Source organism: Delphinus delphis, chromosome 9 (genome assembly GCF_949987515.2).
Source record: "Delphinus delphis chromosome 9, mDelDel1.2, whole genome shotgun sequence".
Lineage (NCBI taxonomy): Eukaryota > Metazoa > Chordata > Mammalia > Artiodactyla > Delphinidae > Delphinus > Delphinus delphis.
In genome coordinates, this window is record NC_082691.1 from 17402818 (window position 1) to 17424194 (window position 21377).

General features: G+C 38.3%; 1 protein-coding gene across 2 annotated transcripts; it reads right to left on the reverse strand.

Moving 5' to 3' along the window:
* Nucleotides 1-117: 117 nt before the first annotated feature.
* On the reverse strand, nucleotides 118-16972 carry CBLL1 (Cbl proto-oncogene like 1). 2 transcript variants are annotated; one of them, XM_060020246.1, is made up of 6 exons: nucleotides 16935-16972; nucleotides 11990-12157; nucleotides 8842-8939; nucleotides 8350-8433; nucleotides 6985-7058; nucleotides 118-4357 (listed from the first exon to the last, which is right to left on the reverse strand). In XM_060020246.1, the coding sequence occupies exons 1-6, from the start codon at nucleotides 16945-16947 to the stop codon at nucleotides 3322-3324; spliced, it is 1473 nt and encodes a 490-aa protein (XP_059876229.1). In that variant the 5' UTR covers nucleotides 16948-16972; the 3' UTR covers nucleotides 118-3321. The 2 variants fall into 2 exon arrangements, with proteins under 2 accessions (XP_059876229.1, XP_059876228.1); XM_060020245.1 differs by having other exon boundaries at nucleotides 8842-8942.
* Between the last annotated feature and the right edge of the window lie 4405 nt (nucleotides 16973-21377).

A 21377-nucleotide genomic window follows, 5' to 3' on the forward strand; every position in this document is an offset into this window, starting at 1 on the left:
CCTTAATACTTTTCCCCTCAAAGATGGAAAACTGAAGGGGCATGAATCAAAACATGTTTGAAAATTCAAATGTTTTTATTAGTATCATTACCAAGTATTTTAACTGGCTTACCTCTCTTTCCCCTTTAAACCTAGTATATCCAATATTGCTTTATTAGATTGTGCATATATTGTAATAAGAAAAGTCGGCTTGGTCTAGGCCACAATTGAACAGATTACAGTTACAAAAACCAGTGAAGAAAAATAAAGCCACTTCAGCCGGAATATAGTATGATTATGTCAAACCTCAATTAACATCAATATACCAATTTGATGGCTGATCTAATAGTCAGAAAAGTTTATTTTTGTTTCAGGTACTTGTGAGATTTTTCCACGTACTTGTAACGCTTTTTCAAGAATTTTATGATATGTCTATACAGTTTTTCCAGAAAGATGTATGAAAGATACTCTTACAGTATGTTAGTAAGAACAAAGCATAAAGCAGCTCTGTATACTTCATACAGTAAAGTTACCTATTTTGAGTTTAAAAATATGGTCAAATTATCTTTTGCATTTATATTTCAGTGGTAGTATTTATACGATAACTTGAGCAAGTGATTTTTACAGGGCAAGATGGATATTAAGTAGTTTCTTAGTCTTTGCAACTGATATTTCCCCAAAATACTATAGAATACTCTGAACAATCATACCACTTTAGAAATGTTAATGTTCAACTTGCTGGTTTTAATCTCCAAAAAGGTGAATCTATTTTAACTGTAAAAGCTGTATGAACAAGAAAAATTCTGCAATCTCCCAAATGTGTCATCATTAGGTAAAAATTCATCTAGGCAAAATAGTATTTATGCTTTCATTTTATTGTTTTTAAGAATTAAACTGCCACCTCAGTAGTCTTAAGAGCAATATAATGAAATATACATACATTTAATTTAGACTTATGTCCATCATAGCTTCAAAGGCTTCCCTGAAATAAGGCTGGGATTCACATCTTTTTCCTTAAGGAAAGAAACACTAACAGTAATTTTGTTATCCTTCTACCCACCCACCCTCATTCAAACAATAACTGGATGAATTCAAGTCTAACACCATTTTAAAAAATTGTCTGTTACAACACATTTCATCTGATCTGCCTTCCTGCATAACACATATTTCTTAAACCTAACCAAAAAGAAATCATTTTTTAAAAGCCTACAAGAATTCTCTTAACATGTGGAATTTTACCATGATATTAATTTTTTTTGTCCAATACATAGGCTAAGTGGTTTCATGCCACATTCAATTCTAGTGAATTTCATTAAAACAGGTGAGCTCTTCATAAATAGTTGAGAAGCTTTAAAGTGAATTCGGCTATTTCCTATTACATGAAACCAAAAAATGGTACTGGATTTTCAACAAGAGTATTTTAACAGCTCCTAAATAGGGCCATGAAAAGGAATCAAGTTTGCACAGTCCAAGTACCTACAGTAATATGATAGATGCACTCACCACCATTTCATACTATTTCACTCCCATGCTTCTGATAACAATTTCTCTCTAGAAATATTGCATTAACAACTGGACTCTCAAATTGCTAGGTGTGAAAAATCACGTACTTCACTTAAAAAAAGTGTATTAGTTATTTTCAGCTGGTCACGGTTGAAAGGGCCATTTATAATTATTTCTAACTTCAGCTCTAAGTTCATAGATAACTTTGCATCTGATTATCCAAGATGAGAAGTTGTTTTGCCTGTTCCTGACAGAATTAAATGGTAAATTAGCAATCAGTTCACCCTTTGTCAAAAAGAAATGTTCTAAATTTATACACTACTAACTATTTAATAAATGGCATCTGCATACTACACATTTCATGTTTATATGTTATGCACCATTTTGGGGGGAGGAAGTACTTCACAGGGGTTTATTCAAAGGATATATAGTAATATCCTAAGAGTGTTGATTTATACATATGAGTTTCTGTATAAACTGTAAGTGGTCATCTCAGCTGGACTGTAAGAAGCCCCTATAATGCAAAAGCTGACTCCAAAGACACCTTATAAAGCACTGAAATTCACAATTTAGATTACTTTTCTTTTCTCCAATACAAAATCATCTGGTAGTCTTCACTGTTGACTCCAAGCTAAAACGTTCCACGTTTTAGATGCTTAACCAGTAAAAGAAACAGGAAATCATTAATAGTTTTTAAATGTCAAGTTAGAGGAAAAACCTTATCACACAGTAATGAAACCTGAGCAACACAAGTATGTGATTACAAGAATGTCCTTCATTAATACATTATTCAAATTTCTCCATGGCATTCAAATTATAGTTTAAAACCCAATAAACAAGAACCCACTTAAGCATGGGATCAAATTCTACCAAGAAATGAGGAATTACATAAAGCCTATTCAGCCCTAAATATTTAGTTTAAGACAATGAGTAGAGAGGAATACACTTCATCTAAAGCACACCATTTAAACAGTTCTATAAAATAACGTTACTTAAGATTAATCTGTGGTGCATCACATGATTCCAACCATTCAGTTAAAAAGCATTAATGGGTGCCAGCATCCCCAACAGCTTGGAGCCTACAGAGTTGATTACTTTGGCCGTAACTTTCCAAGTAACGAACACTGCCTTTCAGTATTACAAACATAAATATTTCTTAGTACTGGAATTCCAATGTATTTTGGTGTTCCTGAGGCTGCCTACAAATGAAAAGGCATCCAAGTCAGGTGCATTATACACCTAATATACCTCAAAATTTCAGTGCCTAACATGTGAAATCATTTTCTACCATTTAACAGTGTGCCTTGCAGTAAATTCTAGTAGATTTTTACTTTTAGGATTTTATTATAACTTTGGGAAATTAGTGGTAAAACATATGGTTTAAAAAACACTATGTGGCTGCACTTAAATTCACATAAAAATAGCATTTTTACAACCATATTGAAATTTAATCCTTTTACACAGGTTAACAAAATGTATCACAAGAAAAACTAAACATTGGGTTTAACAAAAGCAATACTTTTGAAAGTGGAACGACGAAAAACTTCTTTCAAATTTTTTACAAATGGTCACCTCTGGGTCAATTTACCACACTAGGGGAAGAAAGTTTGTTAAAATATAGTTGTGCTCAACTGAGCCACTTATCTGCACTACAGTATAGTACTTGAAATCACTCCTAAGGTCAAGATTTAAAACCATTTTAAGAGACAAGACCCTAAGTGTTTTACAGCCACCTCAGTAAGAGGCGCTTTCCCTTCCCCAAACAGTCAAAGCTTAATTAAAAGATTGACTATACATAAGTTTGTTTCCTCATCATATCTTCAGTTCAAAATACTATTATCATTGGTAATACGGTCTATATCTTGTCTGATCTGGATGATGTGGTCCAGGAAGTGGGGTTTGAGAAGGCGGACCCTGCATTCGTGGAGGAGGAGGTGGCCCTCTCGGTGCAGGCCATATACCAGGACTCATTCCCCCTGGCTGTGTAAATGGAGGGCTCAGAGTTCCTTGATCTTCAGTGAACTGGGGTAAAGAGTTAGGATTATAATGGTGAGGAGGGGGTGCAGTTACAGGTGGACCACCATGTTGAGGGGGGGGAGGTCCTGGAGGAGGATGATTCATATAAGGTGGCATCTGGGCCATAATATGTCCAGGGGGAGGGGTGATTGGTGGTGGAGCAGAGGTCATTGGTGGAGGTGGAGCTTGGCTATACACCAGGTGAGGAGTACCTGCGGCCTGGGGAGGATGTGGCATTGGATGGCTTATTGGTGGTGGAGGAGGTGGGGGTGGTGCGTAATGTTGCTGTGGAGGCATAATATGATGAGGGTGCGAGACCACTGGTTGACCCTGATATTCAGGATGATGGTGAGCAGGTGCTGGGGCAGGAGGTGGTGGTTCTCTAGCACCTGAATTTGAGTCATCCTGAATAGGGACAGTTATTAAATTGCTGTGTTTTCTTGTTGAAATACGAAAGGTTTCCTGACTGACCGAGCGAGGTGGAGGTGGAGCCATGGACAATTCTGCTGGAGGAGCACGAATATCCTCATGTGGCTGATTATAGTGCTCGTGGGGCACATGCTGCAAAGGAGGTGGTGGCATCATGATGTGCTGCTTTGGCGGAATATGGCTCATATGGTGCTTGTCTGGCGGCATTATAAAACGATCGGGGATTTCAGCTGGTGGTGGGGCAATAGGAGGATGAACATTTTCAAGTGAAGCACGGGTAACAGGTTTTCCAGCTCTCATATGGCGGTGGTTGATATGAGCCTGTAAGTCTCTCTGGGACAAGTAGGTTCTCTTGCACCCTTGAACAATGCTACACATGAAGAGAGAACCTCGTGTACACTGCTCAATTCGCTGCACAGGATCACTACAGCTAAATTAGAAGGGGAAAAAAGTTTGATTTACTAAAAACAGACTATAAAAATAATGCACTTAATTTCAAAGATATGACTAGTTTTAAATTTTGTTATGGAAAATACTACAGAAGTTCACAATTAAAAGATACAGTTACTGCAAGTGAACCTTTAATCTTTTCCACTTTGTGGTCTGTTCCCTATTAAGCAACAGCATTTCTTTCAACATCAGAACGCTTAAGAAAAAAATTCAAAGTTTATCAAACAGAGTATGTTTTAAGAAAAGACGTCTTCTTCCCAAGACCTAGAATTTATCTGATTTTCTCAAACAATTCTATGCTTTCCACCCAGTTGCAAAGAAAAATCCAGGAAGGGCAAACCAAATGATCTGTCACAATCATGGAATTCAAACTTGTACCGTATTTATTGAGTATTATTTTCTGCGCAAATAATACTAAGTGGAAGACACCAAGTGGAAGAACTGTAAGAACTACAAAAATAAATAGGATCATCCTAATCATCAAGGTTCTTAACATTAAACAACATAAACAAATTAAATTCAAACCCTGAACACCAAGAGTCCCTTCAAGGGGTCTTTCTGAACTGTCAGACAAATTTACTACTACAAAGTATTACACACTCCTGCTTCTCTAAATTATAACCACTAAATTTAACTCAATATTTTCTTAATGAGTCAGGGTCAAATTGTAACTATTCTTCACTCACTATTTTTAATCCACTCTTGCCTTTAGAGTCTTCTTGAAATAGCGGAAAGAGGACTGAACTAGGAATTGGAACTGGGATCTACTACTGGCTCTGAGATCTCGGTGAAGTCATTTAAACTTTGTTTCTTTATTTGTAAAATGGGTGTAAAATGGGGTTCAAAGATCTAACCTAACTCACAATGTTATTGTATCTACTTCGCCCTACTTAAAAGAGTATCTGTAACATCAATGAAACAGTGAAAATGACAGGACTTAATGACTAGTTAAGCACATACATGTATAAGCTGTTATCATTGAATATGTGTGTTAGGTCATATGACACTATATTACATGGCTCTATATTCTTGATTTTGAGTGGTGTCTGTTTTTCCTTCCTCACTGAAGGCTGGTACTCCTTCTTGATACTAGGAGGCATCCCTTTAGTGGCCATTTGGCACACTTCTTATTTTTTGCTTCTAACTTGCTGTAAGCTCTGAAATATCTCCACAGTAACGGGATGTGAGGCACTTCTTTTGGGTGATGCTTAATCATTAGTATATAGTATTTACATTAATTTGGATTGCCATTTCTTCACTTTCTAACCTGGGTCTGTTAATCCAAATAGGCTTATGCTCTAATATACCTAAGGGCCAACCAGTGAGATGCTTACTGGAGTTACACTGAACACCCTGAAAACTAAATTCCCTTTTAAATTTTAACATTAGAACACTTACATAAAAGAGAAAACCTTTTGATGTCCTCTACATGGTGTTGTACAACATCCAAAATCCCTTATCCCAATGAGGCAATCAAATTAACTATATAGTGGATGTACACCGTGTTGGAAAACCAGGCATTACAGAAAATAAGGCAAACAGTGAATATGCACTTTTAATTTCATAACTCTTCTGAATTATAATTCTAGGAAGGAAATACTCTTTAAACTCACACTATAAATTTTATAATCTGTGACTTTAAAGGGCTATTAAAAATATGCCAAGATTTAAAAAAAAAAAAAAAAATATGCCAAAAGAATTAGTTGGCGCTGGTTTGTCAATGAATCATCCATTCTCTCTCAGTGATGCCAATCTTCCGACACCATAAAAGAAAATTATCCCTTACAATTGTCCATAGCTTTGCTATCCACTAATACTACAACCCTTGGGATAGGTTCTGACAGGTTATAAGGAATCTAGGAAGCCTACAGTTGTTCCAAAGAAGTTTCTCTCAAAGCTTTCCTCAAACCTTCTATCAGGGGTTCTAAATTGATATAAAAATTCATAGTTTATTCTGGATCCTTCAAGACCATCCCCAAATAGATCACTATCAACCAACACTCTAGATTGTCATAACTTGTCTGAGTCTATCTTAGAACATGATGGTGTTCTAAGATATATTCAAGACATAATAATCAGATTTGAAGGTAATAAATAAGAGTTTATACTTACATAGTACTTGCTATATGCTACGTACTATATATGTATTAACTCATTTACTTCTAATAATAACCCAGGGAGGTAAGTACTATTATTAGCTCTATTTTACAGATGAAGAAATCACCTATGTCACACAGCTAATAAATAAGAGAATAGAGATTTGAATACAGGAATTCTAATTCCAGAGTCTTTGCTCTCGATCACTACGTGATACTACCTCTCTAGCGTCCCATTAAAACAAGAAAATAACTATTTTGGGTTTATATAACGCTAACTTTTGATGGCAAATATACTCGTATTTCGGCCAATTTGAATTGATTGATAATAGCTAATTAGCCCTATCTTAAGGAGAAGGCTAAGGCCAACTCTAGGCTCAAAGAGAAACATGAGCCATGTCTACATATTTGATATCCAGCCACCAGTCTATAGCACACCCTAACCTTTAACCTAGATTATAAATCATTATATCACAAACTTTATTATTTAAAAATTTAATGATGATCTTACCCTGGACACATCTTATCTCCCTTTTTTTCGTGTAAAATAGCACAGTCATAGCAAAAAACATGCTTGCATGGAATCTGTGAACAGAGACATGTTACAGTTAAGCATACTAGAACAAATTAAAATACTTCCATAAAAAAAAAAAACCACAGTAAGCACAGTGACCTAGATATAGAAGGCACTTGAGAACTGTTTGGTTAAAATGAACATTTATTAAGTACCAATTACATAAAAGTAACAGTTAACCTTTTTCAGTCACAAAGCTCTTTGTGAGAATGTGATGAAAACTTTGGCCCTTTCCTCAAAAAACATATACATGCATATTTGCTTACACATTCATGGTCCCTACAGGTTAAAAGCTCCTGAAGAATACTGCATAATGTTTTAACTAATCCTGTATCTCCTGAAAGTATTCCTAGGCAGGAAAAGAACAAATATCTTCTAATGTAATATAAGTAGCCTTCTTCCCTGGTAGTCTTAATACACTTACAAATATTTAAAAATAAATCAGAAGGACACAGTAAAATGATGTTATGCCATTTTAAAACTCACAGGCCATTACCATTATTTAGCTGTGTTATATAGCAAAGCAACAGTGCATAATCCACACCCTCCACCATCACAGATGTATCACTGAATTCAAATTTTTTTCCAACAAAAATGTAAAACTATCTTTTTTTTTTTTTTTTTTTTTTTTTGTGCTACGCAGGTCTCTCACTGTTGTGGCCTCTCCTGTTGTGGAGCACAGGCTCCAGATGCACAGGCTCAGCGGCCATGGCTCACGGGCCCAGAAGCTCCGTGACAGGTGGGATCCTCCCGGACCGGGGCACGAACCCGTGTCCCCTGCATCAGCAGGCGGACTCTCAAACACTGTGCCACCAGGGAAGCCCTAAAACTATCTTTTTATACGTCAAAATTACTATTAAATTACAGTTAGGGCTGCATTTTTTTTTAACGTTTAGAATTCAATTCTCAGAAATCATAAATAATCTTTATTAATTCAGTTTTATATTAAAAATTATAGCCTTCAGAAATGAATAACTGATTTTATTCTGTGAACAAGGGAAAGAATAAAAATTTTTCCCTAATAAACTAGAATTAATGTAAACTAACAGGTATCAAACAGTCCAAGGAAATTATTTAGTTTTCAGAATTAGTTTCCGTAATTAATATTTTACAAGCAATTAAAGAATTTGTCAAGATAATTCTATTAAATGAATATTATTCCCAAATTTCCCCTAGCTATTTTATACTTATTTAAAATGTTATAAATTTAATCACTAAACAGTAATAAATCTACTTAAATTTCAGATTCCTACCTCTACACAAATATTTAATTTACAAAAACAGAACTTAATTTATACTTACCATTCGCCCATAGATTTTAATAGGCAATCCACATTTGTCACAGAAATGAACTGGTGTATCATCCTTTTCACCTAAGATGTTTATCTGTTGAAATGATATAATTACATTTTCCTTAAGCATTTCTAAAACTTACGTCCATAATTTACACAATGAATTGGTTAGTATTTTATAAAAGTTATTAAAACAATTAGAAATGAAGGTTTCTTGGTATAATCCCCACATATGCCACATTAGTTGGGCCACCATCAGTCTTGGGGGTTTATTCCCTTAAACAGTGTTAATGGTTATTGATTTTACTTGACTTTACTAAAAATTACTTCAGATTATTTTTGGAAACAGTGAAATAGGGCGTTAATAAACAAATGATTTATGAGTACTGAAAGATATAACTATAATAAAAGTTCATACCATTCTTTACGTAGTCTGAATTGTTCTAATATAGTATTTAAAATATTTTATTGTTCTAATAAAATTTTTTATTTTTAGTTATACCTGAAAGTCCCAAAAAAGGTGTCCAGGAAATCTTCGCTGATTTCCAAACAGTTCGCCCCCTTTACAGTCATACCGTTCTTCTTCATTATAATCAAATCCTTCTGAGAGAAGAAAGTGTTACCTATTAACTTTTCACATCTCAATTTCATTTTGGAAGTACATGTACATGGCCAAATAGACCTATTCACTGACACCTTTCAAAGCTCTTCTAAGAACAAGATAATCAAGTCTAGTTTAAAGCACCATCTAGAAATGATCTTGGAAATCATGTAGTCCAACTCTCATGACTGAGAATATTGCAGTACTGGAGATCATAATAACTCAACACAGAGAAGATCAGTGGCAGAGCTAGGAAAAGATCTCAGATCTCTTCTCTCCCATTCAAGTGCTCTTATTAATTCACCAAACTATTTCCAGTATAAAACTACTAATTATCATCATGATTATTACACAAATAAAATATACTTATCACCATTTATTCTTATCTATCTATAAAAGTGGTATTATGCTGTAAGAAACTGATATTATTGCCAAAGGATTAGTGAAAACATAAAGAATTCTGCAGACTTTCTTCTTACGACTTAGTAAATTAGGTATCCTCTTCTTCAGCTTTAAACTGAGCCTGATTTTAGAAACATCCAACATATTCATACTTCATCCTTTCCACTGAAACCTCTCTCTGGTTAATCACGCAAACAGCAGAATTTATATCATATCTACTTACAAGTATCCTCCCCTACACTGCATATATCAATATCAATAAACTTAAAACAATATGAAGAACAAATGGGCTCAATTTCAATTTCTCTGACCTAATTAAAAAGTTGATGGCACTCTTCTCATCTCATACAAAAGAAAAGAAAACCAGCAAACAGTCTTATGGGGATTCTAGGTAGAATCCAATTACCTAAAGTAAAGCTGAGAAGACAAATCTATCCCTCCAAGGTGCCAGCCTTCTCACGACTCTTTTGGCCCTAGAACTGGTAAACAGAGTAGCCAAAGCACATAAGTCTTAACTTTACCCACATGGCTACATTACAGCATCTGCATACAGACACACGGACACAAACAGAGACAGACACACACGCATAGATGCAAGAATTTTTTGAACCTGATACAGACATACATACCAGTGTACTGCTATCTAATTACCTCCAACACAAATGCAGAGTTCTTATAAGTTACATCTGAGTGACCCTAGGTTCTTATATGGTCCATTTATACCTTATAAAAGCTGCTGTCATCTAAAACTGAAAATAAGGAAAGTTAACTTTTCTACTTATCAAAAACTCAAAAAATTATTGAACAGAACAACAGCCAAGCAAGTTAGGAGCACATTATCATTTTTCAGAGTAGTTCAACTTGTACTCCCATCATTAAGCTATATATATATTTGTATAGATAACATACCAGCTGCTGCTGCTCTATCAATAACCTAGTGTACCCCCGCTTTGGCCTTTTTGGTTTTTAAATACTTTTTAAAAACTACACAGTAATATATAAATAAATTCTTGTGTAACAGTAAAACAATGCAAAAAAGCTAAAATCCCCTGCTAAAATCCCCTTTCTATCCTTTTCCTCTCAGTTATCTCTTCATTCCCTTCCACTTCAAGCCCATACCCCCTTTTTGTTTTAATAACCAAATACATATCTATAAAAGTTCCAAAGCAGGGGTCAGCAAACTTTTTCTGCTTAAAGGCCAGTTAAGTAAATATTTTAGGCTCTGTAGGCCATACCTGAAATTACTCAACTATGCCAATATAGTGTGAAAAGCAGCAACGAGGGGCTTCCCTGGTGGCGCAGTGGTTAAGAGTCCGCCTGCCAATGCAGGGGACACAGGTTCGTGCCCCGGTCCAGGAGGATCCCACATGCCGTGGAGCTGCTGGGCCCGTGAGCCATGGCCGCTGAGCCTGCGCGTCCGGAGCCTGTGCTCCGCAACGGGAGAGGCCACAACAGTGAGAGGTCCGCGTACAGACAAAAAAAAAAAAAAAAAAAAAAAGCAGCCACGGGCATGGATGTGTGTCCCAATAAAAGTTTATTTACAAAAAAACAGGACTGGATTTGGCCAATAGGCCATAGTTTGCTGACCCTGTACTAAAGGGTAAGATGGGAAAACTGTTTTATACTCATGAAATGGGGAAAGGCCTTTCTAACAATGACAAAAAACCCAGAAGTCACACTAGAAAAGACTGGATATCTGACTACATAGAATCGTCAAGCTTTTCTACAATAAAAATTTTATATATAAAACTCAAAAGACAAATGGAGAATATATACAATATATGACAATTGTATTAATTTACAAAGAAAGAACTCATAAAAATCAAGAGAAAGACAACAGAAAAAAAAATGGGAAAAGGAAATGAACAGGTAGATTCTAGGCAAAAGAAATGACCAGTACTATGAAAAGATATACAACCCCACTCGTAATTAAAGAAATGTGTATCAGAACAAAAATTTGTAAAGGTTAATAGTACCAATATTGGTGTGGGAGTATAAAGTGATGTACTATTTTTAAAGGGCCATTTGGCAACATCTGTCAAATTCTGAAATGTACAAATTCTAAAATCCACCAAGTTCTAAGATGCCCAAATTCATGCAAAGTTTAAATTCTACAAAATATACATACTAAGGTACATATACAAGGATATTTGCTACAAAATTGTTTTTAACAGCAAAAAATTAGAAAAATTGTTAAATAAATTATGGTATGTCCGTAAGTGAAATACCTAAACCTATTCTCTTAAATGAGATACAACTGTATGTACTGAGAAGGCAAAATCTCACATGCATCTTGCATGAAAAAAGGGCAGTTATAAAGTAACTATGAAAAAGTCATACCAGGGATTATTTGGGAAGAGAATAATTATGGGGGGAGAGGGACAATTTTACTTTTATGTTTTCTGCAATACTGTTTAGATATTTGTAAACAATAGGCAGTGTTACTTTCAACAAGAAAATAAACCAAAAATATTTTTTAAGGGAGAGAAAAGTAAAATATGCCAAAATGAGAAGTCAAAGACTGAAGAAGGAAGAGAGTATAAAAGATAAAAAAAGAGGTGACTAAAGGTAAATAAAATCACATGGCTTATTGGTGGAATCAGATATAAAAGAAAGACTTTTGGACCTATTAGTTTAAACAAATTACCTTCATCACCAGCTGGAGCCTTTGCAGGCATCCTGTTTATAGTCCTTGGAGTTCGAGGTGAAGCTTTGGCTTTGTTCCCTTGTTTGGAGATGAGCTTTATAGGAATTCGTCTTCGAACATCAAGACCACCCAATGATCCAGAACTATTAGTGCCTTGTAACTCATTGTCTATGTTAGAAAAAAAGTTGCAATTTCTTTTAGTTTTTCTTTTTGAAGATTATTCTGCCACAGGTATTAAAGCAACATACCCAACATTATTATCAAGGGCTGAATATCTGGTTTCTGATTTTAAATACTATGCTATATAAGTTCAAGTACTAATTTTCTCTATTTTGGACAAACCCTTAAAGCAATGCTTTTTGAGATATGGAACCTTTAAAGAGTTGACAAAAGTTACAGAACCTCTCCCTAAAAAAATGGACAAAAAAATTTTGCATTTTTCCAGAGGGATTTACAGAAACGTAAAACCCTTCATGAGCCTAAGATAAGAACCTCTGTCTTGGAACTATAAGAGGTTTTTTAAAAAAAGAAAAAGAAAAGTAAAGGAAGAAGAACAAAAAGAAAGAAAACCATCACTATCTCCATCAAGTATGCAAAGTAGGCACTCAGTAAATTTAGTAATCTGCATCGATATCAGGACAATCAATAATACTGGAAACACAAAACTAACACTGACAATGGTAAAATTAAATAAATAATGCATTGAAAATGAAGTTAGTTTTAGGGATGTGATTATTCTCTTAAGTGTAAAGTTCTTTTTCTAAAAAGCATTCAGGAATATAGTAAAAATTATTGCACCCTTTAGTAGTAAAAACACGCACTAATGTACTTGTGCTATAACATTTCTAGATGTACACATGTGACTGTGTTATTCTTGGTCAGCACTGTAATGGAAAATTATAGTTGAGGAGGAAGTAAGTTTTCTGTACTTGGCCTAAACAACTGAAACTTTCTACATCCCTGCCTCTTACTAGCTTATGATTTAAATTCACTCATACCCCATGAGTAATAGGAGCATTATTTCATAGAACTGACTCTATTTGAAGGTTAAAAGCCACCTTTTCTTCAAGTCCATGACAAGATATTACAATCCAGAAAATATTTACCTTTACCTACTAAAGACAGAAAGGGAAATGCCCTAAAATAGGAAACGCAAATAATTTTTTTAAATAGTAATGTTTTAAACATGACAATTAGTGAACAAGGCTGTGTAATTCTCACTGCATTAGACAGTACAATCCAGAGTGATAGCCAAACTGTCCACATTAAATTCAGTAAAGCCAAATTTGGAAGTAGTTATCCTAATTAGTACTAATGATCTCCAAGGGTACTAGAATTACAGACACATGTTGAACTCACATCGATTTGCACTCTTTCTGAAGGACAGAACAAAATTCAAAATCGGTCCTTAATTATTAATTTAAATATCTTTCAGTCTACTTTCTATTATTACTTTCATAATAGCTAACCCTCAAAAAAGACAACTCATGGAAAAGGGATTACATGGATAGTTAAAGTTAGGATAAATCCAACTTGATCAACTCTCAACACTTCACAAAATGTATTAACAATTTGAATAATGTATTTCATCTGCTTTCACTCTAGTTGCTTATTTATGTAAAAATACCTACAAGCGATGTAATAGCAAAAAGACAGATAAGACAGAACGAATTTTTTTTTTTTTGCTCAATAGGTATATTCCTGATTTTCCACTGAGCTAAAAAAAGCAAGTTGTTGTAGACAGTTCAGTGCTGTCCTTCAGATAGTAAAAGGACTCTTAACGGTTTCACCTTGATGAATGATCAAAATACCAACATTTCATTACTACAAGTCCTTTTCACACCACCCTGGACACCTGTGGTCACTACTGTGGCTTGTTTAGCCTATTTTGCCTTTCCAGAGCCTGCTGCCCTCTAACACCTTGCAGCCTGCCTCAGCCTGCAAGTTCATAAGCAAAGTACAGCGGTTAATAGTGACATCACTCTGGGTTTGTCTTAGGGTTTTGGGGGTTTTATTAAGAATCAGAACATACAGCATAATTTCCTTCTGAATAAGACAACTACAAACATAAAGCCCTAACAACAAAAGTCTTTGGATATTACACAAAGTGAGAATTAAGGATAGAACTGGCCATATAAAGTGAAATCCACTTTAAAAAGGCATAACACTTTTATATTATATTATATAGGTTTTTAAAAGATTTGTGTAGAATTTTATCTTGAATTAAAGGAACCAAGAAATATTTTTACAAAATTTAGGTTATAGTTACAACTAAGTGCTAATTCTTAGAATAGCCAAAGAACGAATCAAGTGTTAAGTAGGAGTTTCCTGGAGTAATTTTTCCAGCAAAATTCTATTATAAAAACACCACAGGATAGCCTTTATTTTATGACTAACTTTTTCAGCAAGATTACAAAACCAGTCATTTTTGCATAACATTAGAGGGTTTCATCAATTTCCCCAAGGGCCTCTATTAATCCTTTGATATTAGAAACATCCTTTTGAGATGCCTATCCTGTCATAATGTCTTCAATTCACTGGCTAACTGGCATTTCCTCACTTGCCAATGATTTTATTTGTGATTCAAATAATTACCGAATGCACATTTATGAATTTCATGAAAATCGGAATCTTTTGTAATCACGATCAATGTACAGCATTTTATACCATTTCCTGATATGAAACACTAAGGACACTGCCGTATAATGAAATTAACTAAAAGAACAAAAAAGAAGCTGGTGTTAAGCAGGGATATCTGAGCAGGAACTAATTTTTTAAGTGGTCGGTTCATTAGTGAATATTTTCATGTTCAGATGACTTTTACTTACTTAGGCAAACTTTTAACTTAGAGAACTAGGATAATAAATATGGAGATACACACCCACCCACATTACAATTTCCTAACATAACATTCTCTAAACTGTGGAAGCTGCTTGACTCCCAAAATTCCAGTAAGATGCTCAAATGAAAAACATTTGCTAAAGTGGCATGTTTGCTACCCTAACACCAAGATCCCAGATTTTCAATTCTATAAAATTTCCAAACACTAGAGTTCCTTAGAGCCTGGCTCTAGGCCCTCTTCTCTTCTGCCTTAAGTGATTTGTGGTACTAAGTCCCAATCAAACTTCCCTCTGATCTCCACTTGACATCTCCCCTTGTATGTCTCAACACACATCTCTTACTGAGCAGTCCAAAATCTTGTTCCCAAATTCCCATTTCTCACCTCTGCTCCTTAAAAAAAAGTGTTTTTCTCCCAAGTCTTCCAGTAATGGACACCACTCAAACTAGAACCCTAGGCACCTTTCCTTTCTCTCACATGCTTCCAAACCAATCCACCAGTGCCTGTTTGAGTTCTATCACCAAAAGATTCACTGAATCTGCCCACTCCCTTTTTCACTAAACCAGCCACCTTCACTAAGCCAAGCTTCCCTTCTGATCTATTGCAATCACCTCCTAAGTTTTCTTCTATTATTCTTGCCTTCTCTTACACCATTCTCCATAAAACCTATTATGTTTTTAAAAAGAGATTATGTTCCTCCTCTACTTCTGTTCAATGGCTTCATATTGCACTTAAAATAACATTCAAATCTTTACCATGGACTTCAAAGTCTTGCACGACCTGACTCCTGCCTTCCTTTCCATCTTCCGGTTCTTTCCCTCTAGTTAACTAGGTGCAGCTGACTGGTCTTCTCTAAACTTTCCTCCTTCAGAGTCTTTGTAGTTGCTCTAAATGCTTTCCTCGTGATTTATTCCACGCTGGATTCCTCTCATCCATCAGATCTCAGCTTACAAATGTTACTTTTCCAGAAAGACCTTCCCTGACCACCCTCTCTGAAGCTTACTCCTAATAGTCTTTACCAGAGCACCCGTTTACCCTCTTCAAAGCACTCATCATAATCTGTAAACATTTAAGTATTTTTAAAAACTTGTTTATTGTCTTTTCCAATAGAACGTAACCTCCAAGTGGAGAGGGACTCAGTCCGTCTTCTTTACCATTCCATTTCCAAGCCTAGAAGAGTGTGTATATATATCTATATGTGTGTATACATACACACATAACGTATTTATATATATATGTGTATACATATATATATGAAATTAAGTAGACAGTTGATGACTGAGAAATCCTAAACAATACTTAATACTGGAAAAAGCCTTTTTCCCCCTACTTGTAATATGGCTGATAGAACTGAACGGAGCAGTATCTAACTCCAAATACACTCATTCAATATCCAAAAACCACAAGGAAGCAAAAGCCAAAAAACACATAACAAAGAGTGAAGCCATTCTTACTTGGAGAAAGGAATGAGACTATCTTGATTTTAAGCTCAAGATTGATGATTAAGGACCACAGCCGAAGCGCGGGGCATGCTTTGGGCTTAAGCAGAAAAGCTGCTCCCGGTATGATTCCGAAAACCATATCTGACTCCCTTCTCCCACCTCTAGTCCATGAAAAACCGGAGAGACAAAAACGACAGGCGATGACCACCGGAGCACCCGCCCAAAGCTGACTGAGACAGCAGGAAGTCTCCAACCCACTCTCGCGCATCGACTCCCAGCGTAATGAGGCTTCCCCGACTCCGAGACTGGAATCTACCCGCCAGTCCCCATAACGTAGGGCAGAGGACCCAAAATGAGCAAAAAAAGAGCCGGCGCTCTCTCCTCCCCGCGAAGCCCGCGCCGCCCGCCGTCCCTGCTCGGAGACCGGCAGAAGCAGAGAAGGAACGGCTGTTGCCGGCACCGAGGCTGTAGGTACCACACCGGAGGGTAGGCCAGGAAGTAGCAGGCCCTGGTCGGACACGCGGAGGGGTCTGTGAGATCTCTTTCTCGCCGCCACAACCCAATGGTGTAGAGCGAGCGTAAACCCCCTAAGCTCGCTGGGCGACCAGTCCCAGGCCGGCCAGGGGGCATGGAACCAGGACCCCCACTGCCTCCGCCTCCTTACCAGTGTGATCCATGATTCGGCTCGCAGGGCACAGTGGGAGCGGAAGTCAACCGCGCCGGAGTCGCAGGGAGCGCGTGCGCGATACCTTCCGGAGCCTGGGAGGCGGAAGTGTAACCAGATTTCCCGGGTTGTGGCCTCCCAAGGCTTCCTTGTCTCTCGTACGCTAGCCGACTCCGGTGAGGGAGTCAGGCATAATTCGAGCAGAGAAAGAAAGAACGAGTACGCAGAGAGTTTCAATGTGGAGGCTGCTAAGGCTTCCTCTAAATGTGCTTCCAAAGGAAGTAGCCTTTAACTGTGGAGAGGAGACCGACGGGAACGGGGGAGGGGGAAAGCCGGTAGTATCCATAGGACTAAGCTCGCAGCAGGTAAGGCGGCTGCCGGCCCCGAGGAGCATTGCCTTCTGGGACTTGTAGTGCGCCGGGACCCTGGAGCCTGCAAGGCACACTGCGCAGGCTCGGCCGTTGGGTTGGCCCCACCTCGGCGGGCGGAGTAACGGTTTGGAATCCCCCAGAGTCCGCGAGCTACGGTCGCCGTCCCCCCGATCCAGGAAAAGTGTAAACACGCGCGCTCTAGAAGGCGTCCTCCAGCGGGAGGTTGCCCGGGGGATGGTTGAGCTGTATGAAGCTCCCAGCTAGAGAGAAAGGCTCTGTGTATATGGTCTCCTTTTTGCTTTGTCGTGACAAGCTGCATAGACCCAGGCAGAGCTGACGGCTATCTGCCCCCGTTCCCATCTCTAAAGTTGCTAACAGTTGAAGCCCATTTCTGACGCTTGATTAGCGCTCATTTTCTAGGGCAAGCTCTTGTGGCGCTAGAAACCCTCCCCCACCAAACACGCGCACACACACACACAACACCCCTCCTAAGGACTGGACGCGGGGCCAGGTGGAGGACGGATGCAGCGTGGCCGCATCTTGTTAGGAGACAGCGGGGACTCCAGTGCAGAGCGGAGCTGAGCTTGGGGGAGAGCACGTTAGGGCTGGCCGCGAGGGAGCGGTGGAAAGAGGAAAGGCCTAAAATGAGGAAGAGACAGTTACCGCCACGGGCAGTACCTAGTTCCAGTTCTTGGTCCCACGGGTCGGTGGTTGCTGCCGCTTGCATCGTCCTCAGCCGAAACAAAAGGCAAGTGCCCAAGAGTGATTCCTGAGGACCTTCAGGGCGGTCTCTACCTCGCGACCCTGGCGCATCTGTGTCCACTCCCTTTTCCAGCCCTTCACACTTGATGCTCCCGAATGAGTAGAAAGGAGCACAATTAGTGGAAAACACAAGCTGGGGAGTCAAGGGATTTGGGTTCTATTCTTGTCGTCCCTCGGTGACGACATCATTACCTTGTGTTATGCACGCTTTCAGTGCCAGAGTTCCTGGATCAATCAGAGATTATTGTATTGACCTCTTAGAGAAGTGGTTTCATGGTGCTGAATTTCGAATAAAGTATGTGTAGCGATGTGCTCTATCTGTATAGTTAAACAGTAAGAGCTTTGAATAATAATATGATGAGTAATACTATAAGTGTTCTGTGTTATCTGCTGAATGTTTTACTGGGATCTTTTTAAAGACTTTCCCACTATATCTGCAGCTTTATAAACAGGTTTTTAGGTGCGTTCACAACTAAGGAGAATTGTGAATCAACGTTACTCCTGCTTTTGTTAAAATGTAAGTTTCTGTATTACTAAGTGGTTTTCAAGATGCTTTCAGTTGCTGGGCATTTTTTGTTTTCTTTTGCAGGTTGGGGGAAGCTTAACCTTTCTCCCATTCCTCCCTATTTCTCTAAATACAGCGCTGATAGGATCAAGCATTTTTCACCAATTTGGGGTATAAAAGAAGGTAGTTTTCACCTAGGAAGTGCTCTTTTTATTTTTTCCTATCCTCATATTTAGCCTATCAGCCATACTTCAGATGATGCAAATCCAGGTTCAGAATAATAATATTAGTATCTGCTGATGTTAATATTTAAAGAATTAGAATAAAAAAAGAGCCTGCAAACTGTTTTACGTGATATAATATGTAAGTCAAAAGTTGTGTCAGCATTTTGTGGTGCATCAAGTTATGAAAATTTACTGAAAGGAAACTCACTTACTTTAGATTTCTTGTTGATAAAATGTTAGATAAACATTTGTTGAATTATTTGATTTGACCTCTGCTGCTTTTATGCATTGCTTTAAGCACCTGTGCTCTATATTCACTTTCCCCTTAACTGTAGTTGCCTCACTGTACCAGTGCAGTACCAGCATGGCATATTAATTTCTTCACCTAAATTTATAAGTGAAACTGTATATAGACTTACATATATATATATATAATTTTTTTTAATTTTTATTTTTTATTTTTTTGCGGTACGCGGGCCTCTCACTGTTGTGGCCTCTCCCGTTGCGGAGCACAGGCTCCGGATATGCAGGCTCAGCAGCCATGGCTCACGGGCCCAGCCGCTCCGCAGCATGTGGGATCTTCCCGGACCGGGGCACAAACCCGCATCCCCTGCATCAGCAGACGGACTCTCAACCACTGCACCACCAGGGAAGCCACAAGACTTATATTTTATTACTGCCCTCTGGCATCCATTGTTGGTAACCCATGTACTGTAATCAGTCACAATTTCTTTATTGAAAGTCAACATTTATACTTATTTTATAGCTTGGTACTGTCCTAAGGTTTATAAAAATGAAATGTCATCAGAGTGGACTATCGGAAGCACCAAGGTGCACATCCTATTTTCATCTTCCTGATGGACATCTGCTAGCCTATGAATTATAAGCTAACGCTCTTCAAGGTGTTTGATGACCTTGCATTTACATAGCACTGTTTACCTATAAAAAACAGAGGATGGGTATCAGAGAGCTTGTATGAGACTCCTCAATACCAGATCAGGGCAATAACCTTCATCTCCTTAATGCTTTTTTTTGGCTGCACCATGCAGCATGTGGGATCTTAGTTCCCCGACCAGGGATCAAACTCGAACCCCTGCAGTGGAAGCACCGAGTCTTAACCACTGGACCGCCAGGGAAGTCCCTCCTTATTACTCTTTTAGTTGTTATCACCCTGTAGTGCCTGAGACTGCAGAAGGCAAGAACTGTATAAATAATGGTCCCTACATCCAGGATCATACAGGCTAGCATTTATAGAAATAATTAAAACACGGAATTACAGTCTAAATGTTTCAGGAGAATGCAGTGCTACCTACATTCAGAGAAAATTATGAGCAATAGAGCTGAGGGCAGTTAGGTAGGCTTTACAGAGGGATTTAAAGTGATCCTTGATGAACAGGATAGCATTTGAAGATGAGGAGAGAGAAGAAAGAGGCACATCAAACAAGAAAGAGCAAGGGCACAGATGTGAGAATTGTCATAGCTCTAAACAGGACAGTGACCAGCTTCACTTTGTACTGCTGATCCATGTTTGGGAGTACTGAGAAATAAGGTATGATTGTAGAGAACCTTGGAAAGTAAGAGTTCAGAGTAACAGTTAAGAAAGAGCATATAAACAAAACCTAGCATGATGTATTTATATAAACAACACAATCCAGCAAGATAGATTCAAAAACAATGAGCAGATCTTAAATTTGGGTAGGGAGGAATCAATACTATTACACCTAAGAATTGACCAAGAAGTCAGAGACCCCCTGTGATGGCCAAAATGCCAGCAAGTGTGAGTGAACTGTCAATAGAGAACTGATCAGGACAGTGTCCACTATACATGAACAAGTTTGATAAGTAGAAGTGGATGGGAAACATAGTAGACTCTAGTGGTTAGATATATGGACTTCGGCATTAAAAACTGTGGGTTCCGGGCTTCCCTGGTGGCGCAGTGGTTGAGAGTCCGCCTGCCGAGGCAGGAGACGCGGGTTTGTGCCCCGGTCCGGGAAGATCCCACATGCCGCGGAGCGGCTGGGCCCATGAGCCATGGCCGCTGAGGCTGCGCGTCCGGAGCCTGTGCTCCGCAAAGGGGGAGGCCACAGCAGTGAGAGGCCCGCGTACCGCAAAAAAAACACAAAAAACCGGGCAAGAGACAGATTCAGGAATGAGAAGGAAGACTATAAGGACTGAAAATTGCTGATGAAAGGCATTTTCCCACTCTGTCTTTTGAGGCCTGGCAATATATTTACCCATTTGGATAGGAACCTTTGACCTAGAGAGGCCCTGCAGCCTGCCTTCTCTTCTGAGAAGGACTGTTTTGCCGTGGGTATCCTTTCAGCTGGGTAAGCCTGCTCCTCCCTGCAGCTCCTCTGCTAAGAGATCATTGTTTTGTTCTTTTCTCTCCACATTTCTGAAGGAATGCTTGGCAGTTTTAAACTGCTGTGAGCAAGCCGTCTGTCATACTGTTTCCTAGACTTGACCGTATCCCCAGCTGCCACTCTATGCCAGCTAGAAGGGGCTTTCAGGCCTCCCTGGTATGCTAGGTTTGTAAATAGGCCTTGTTACTGTTAAAGAAATGTCTGTCACTATCAGAAAT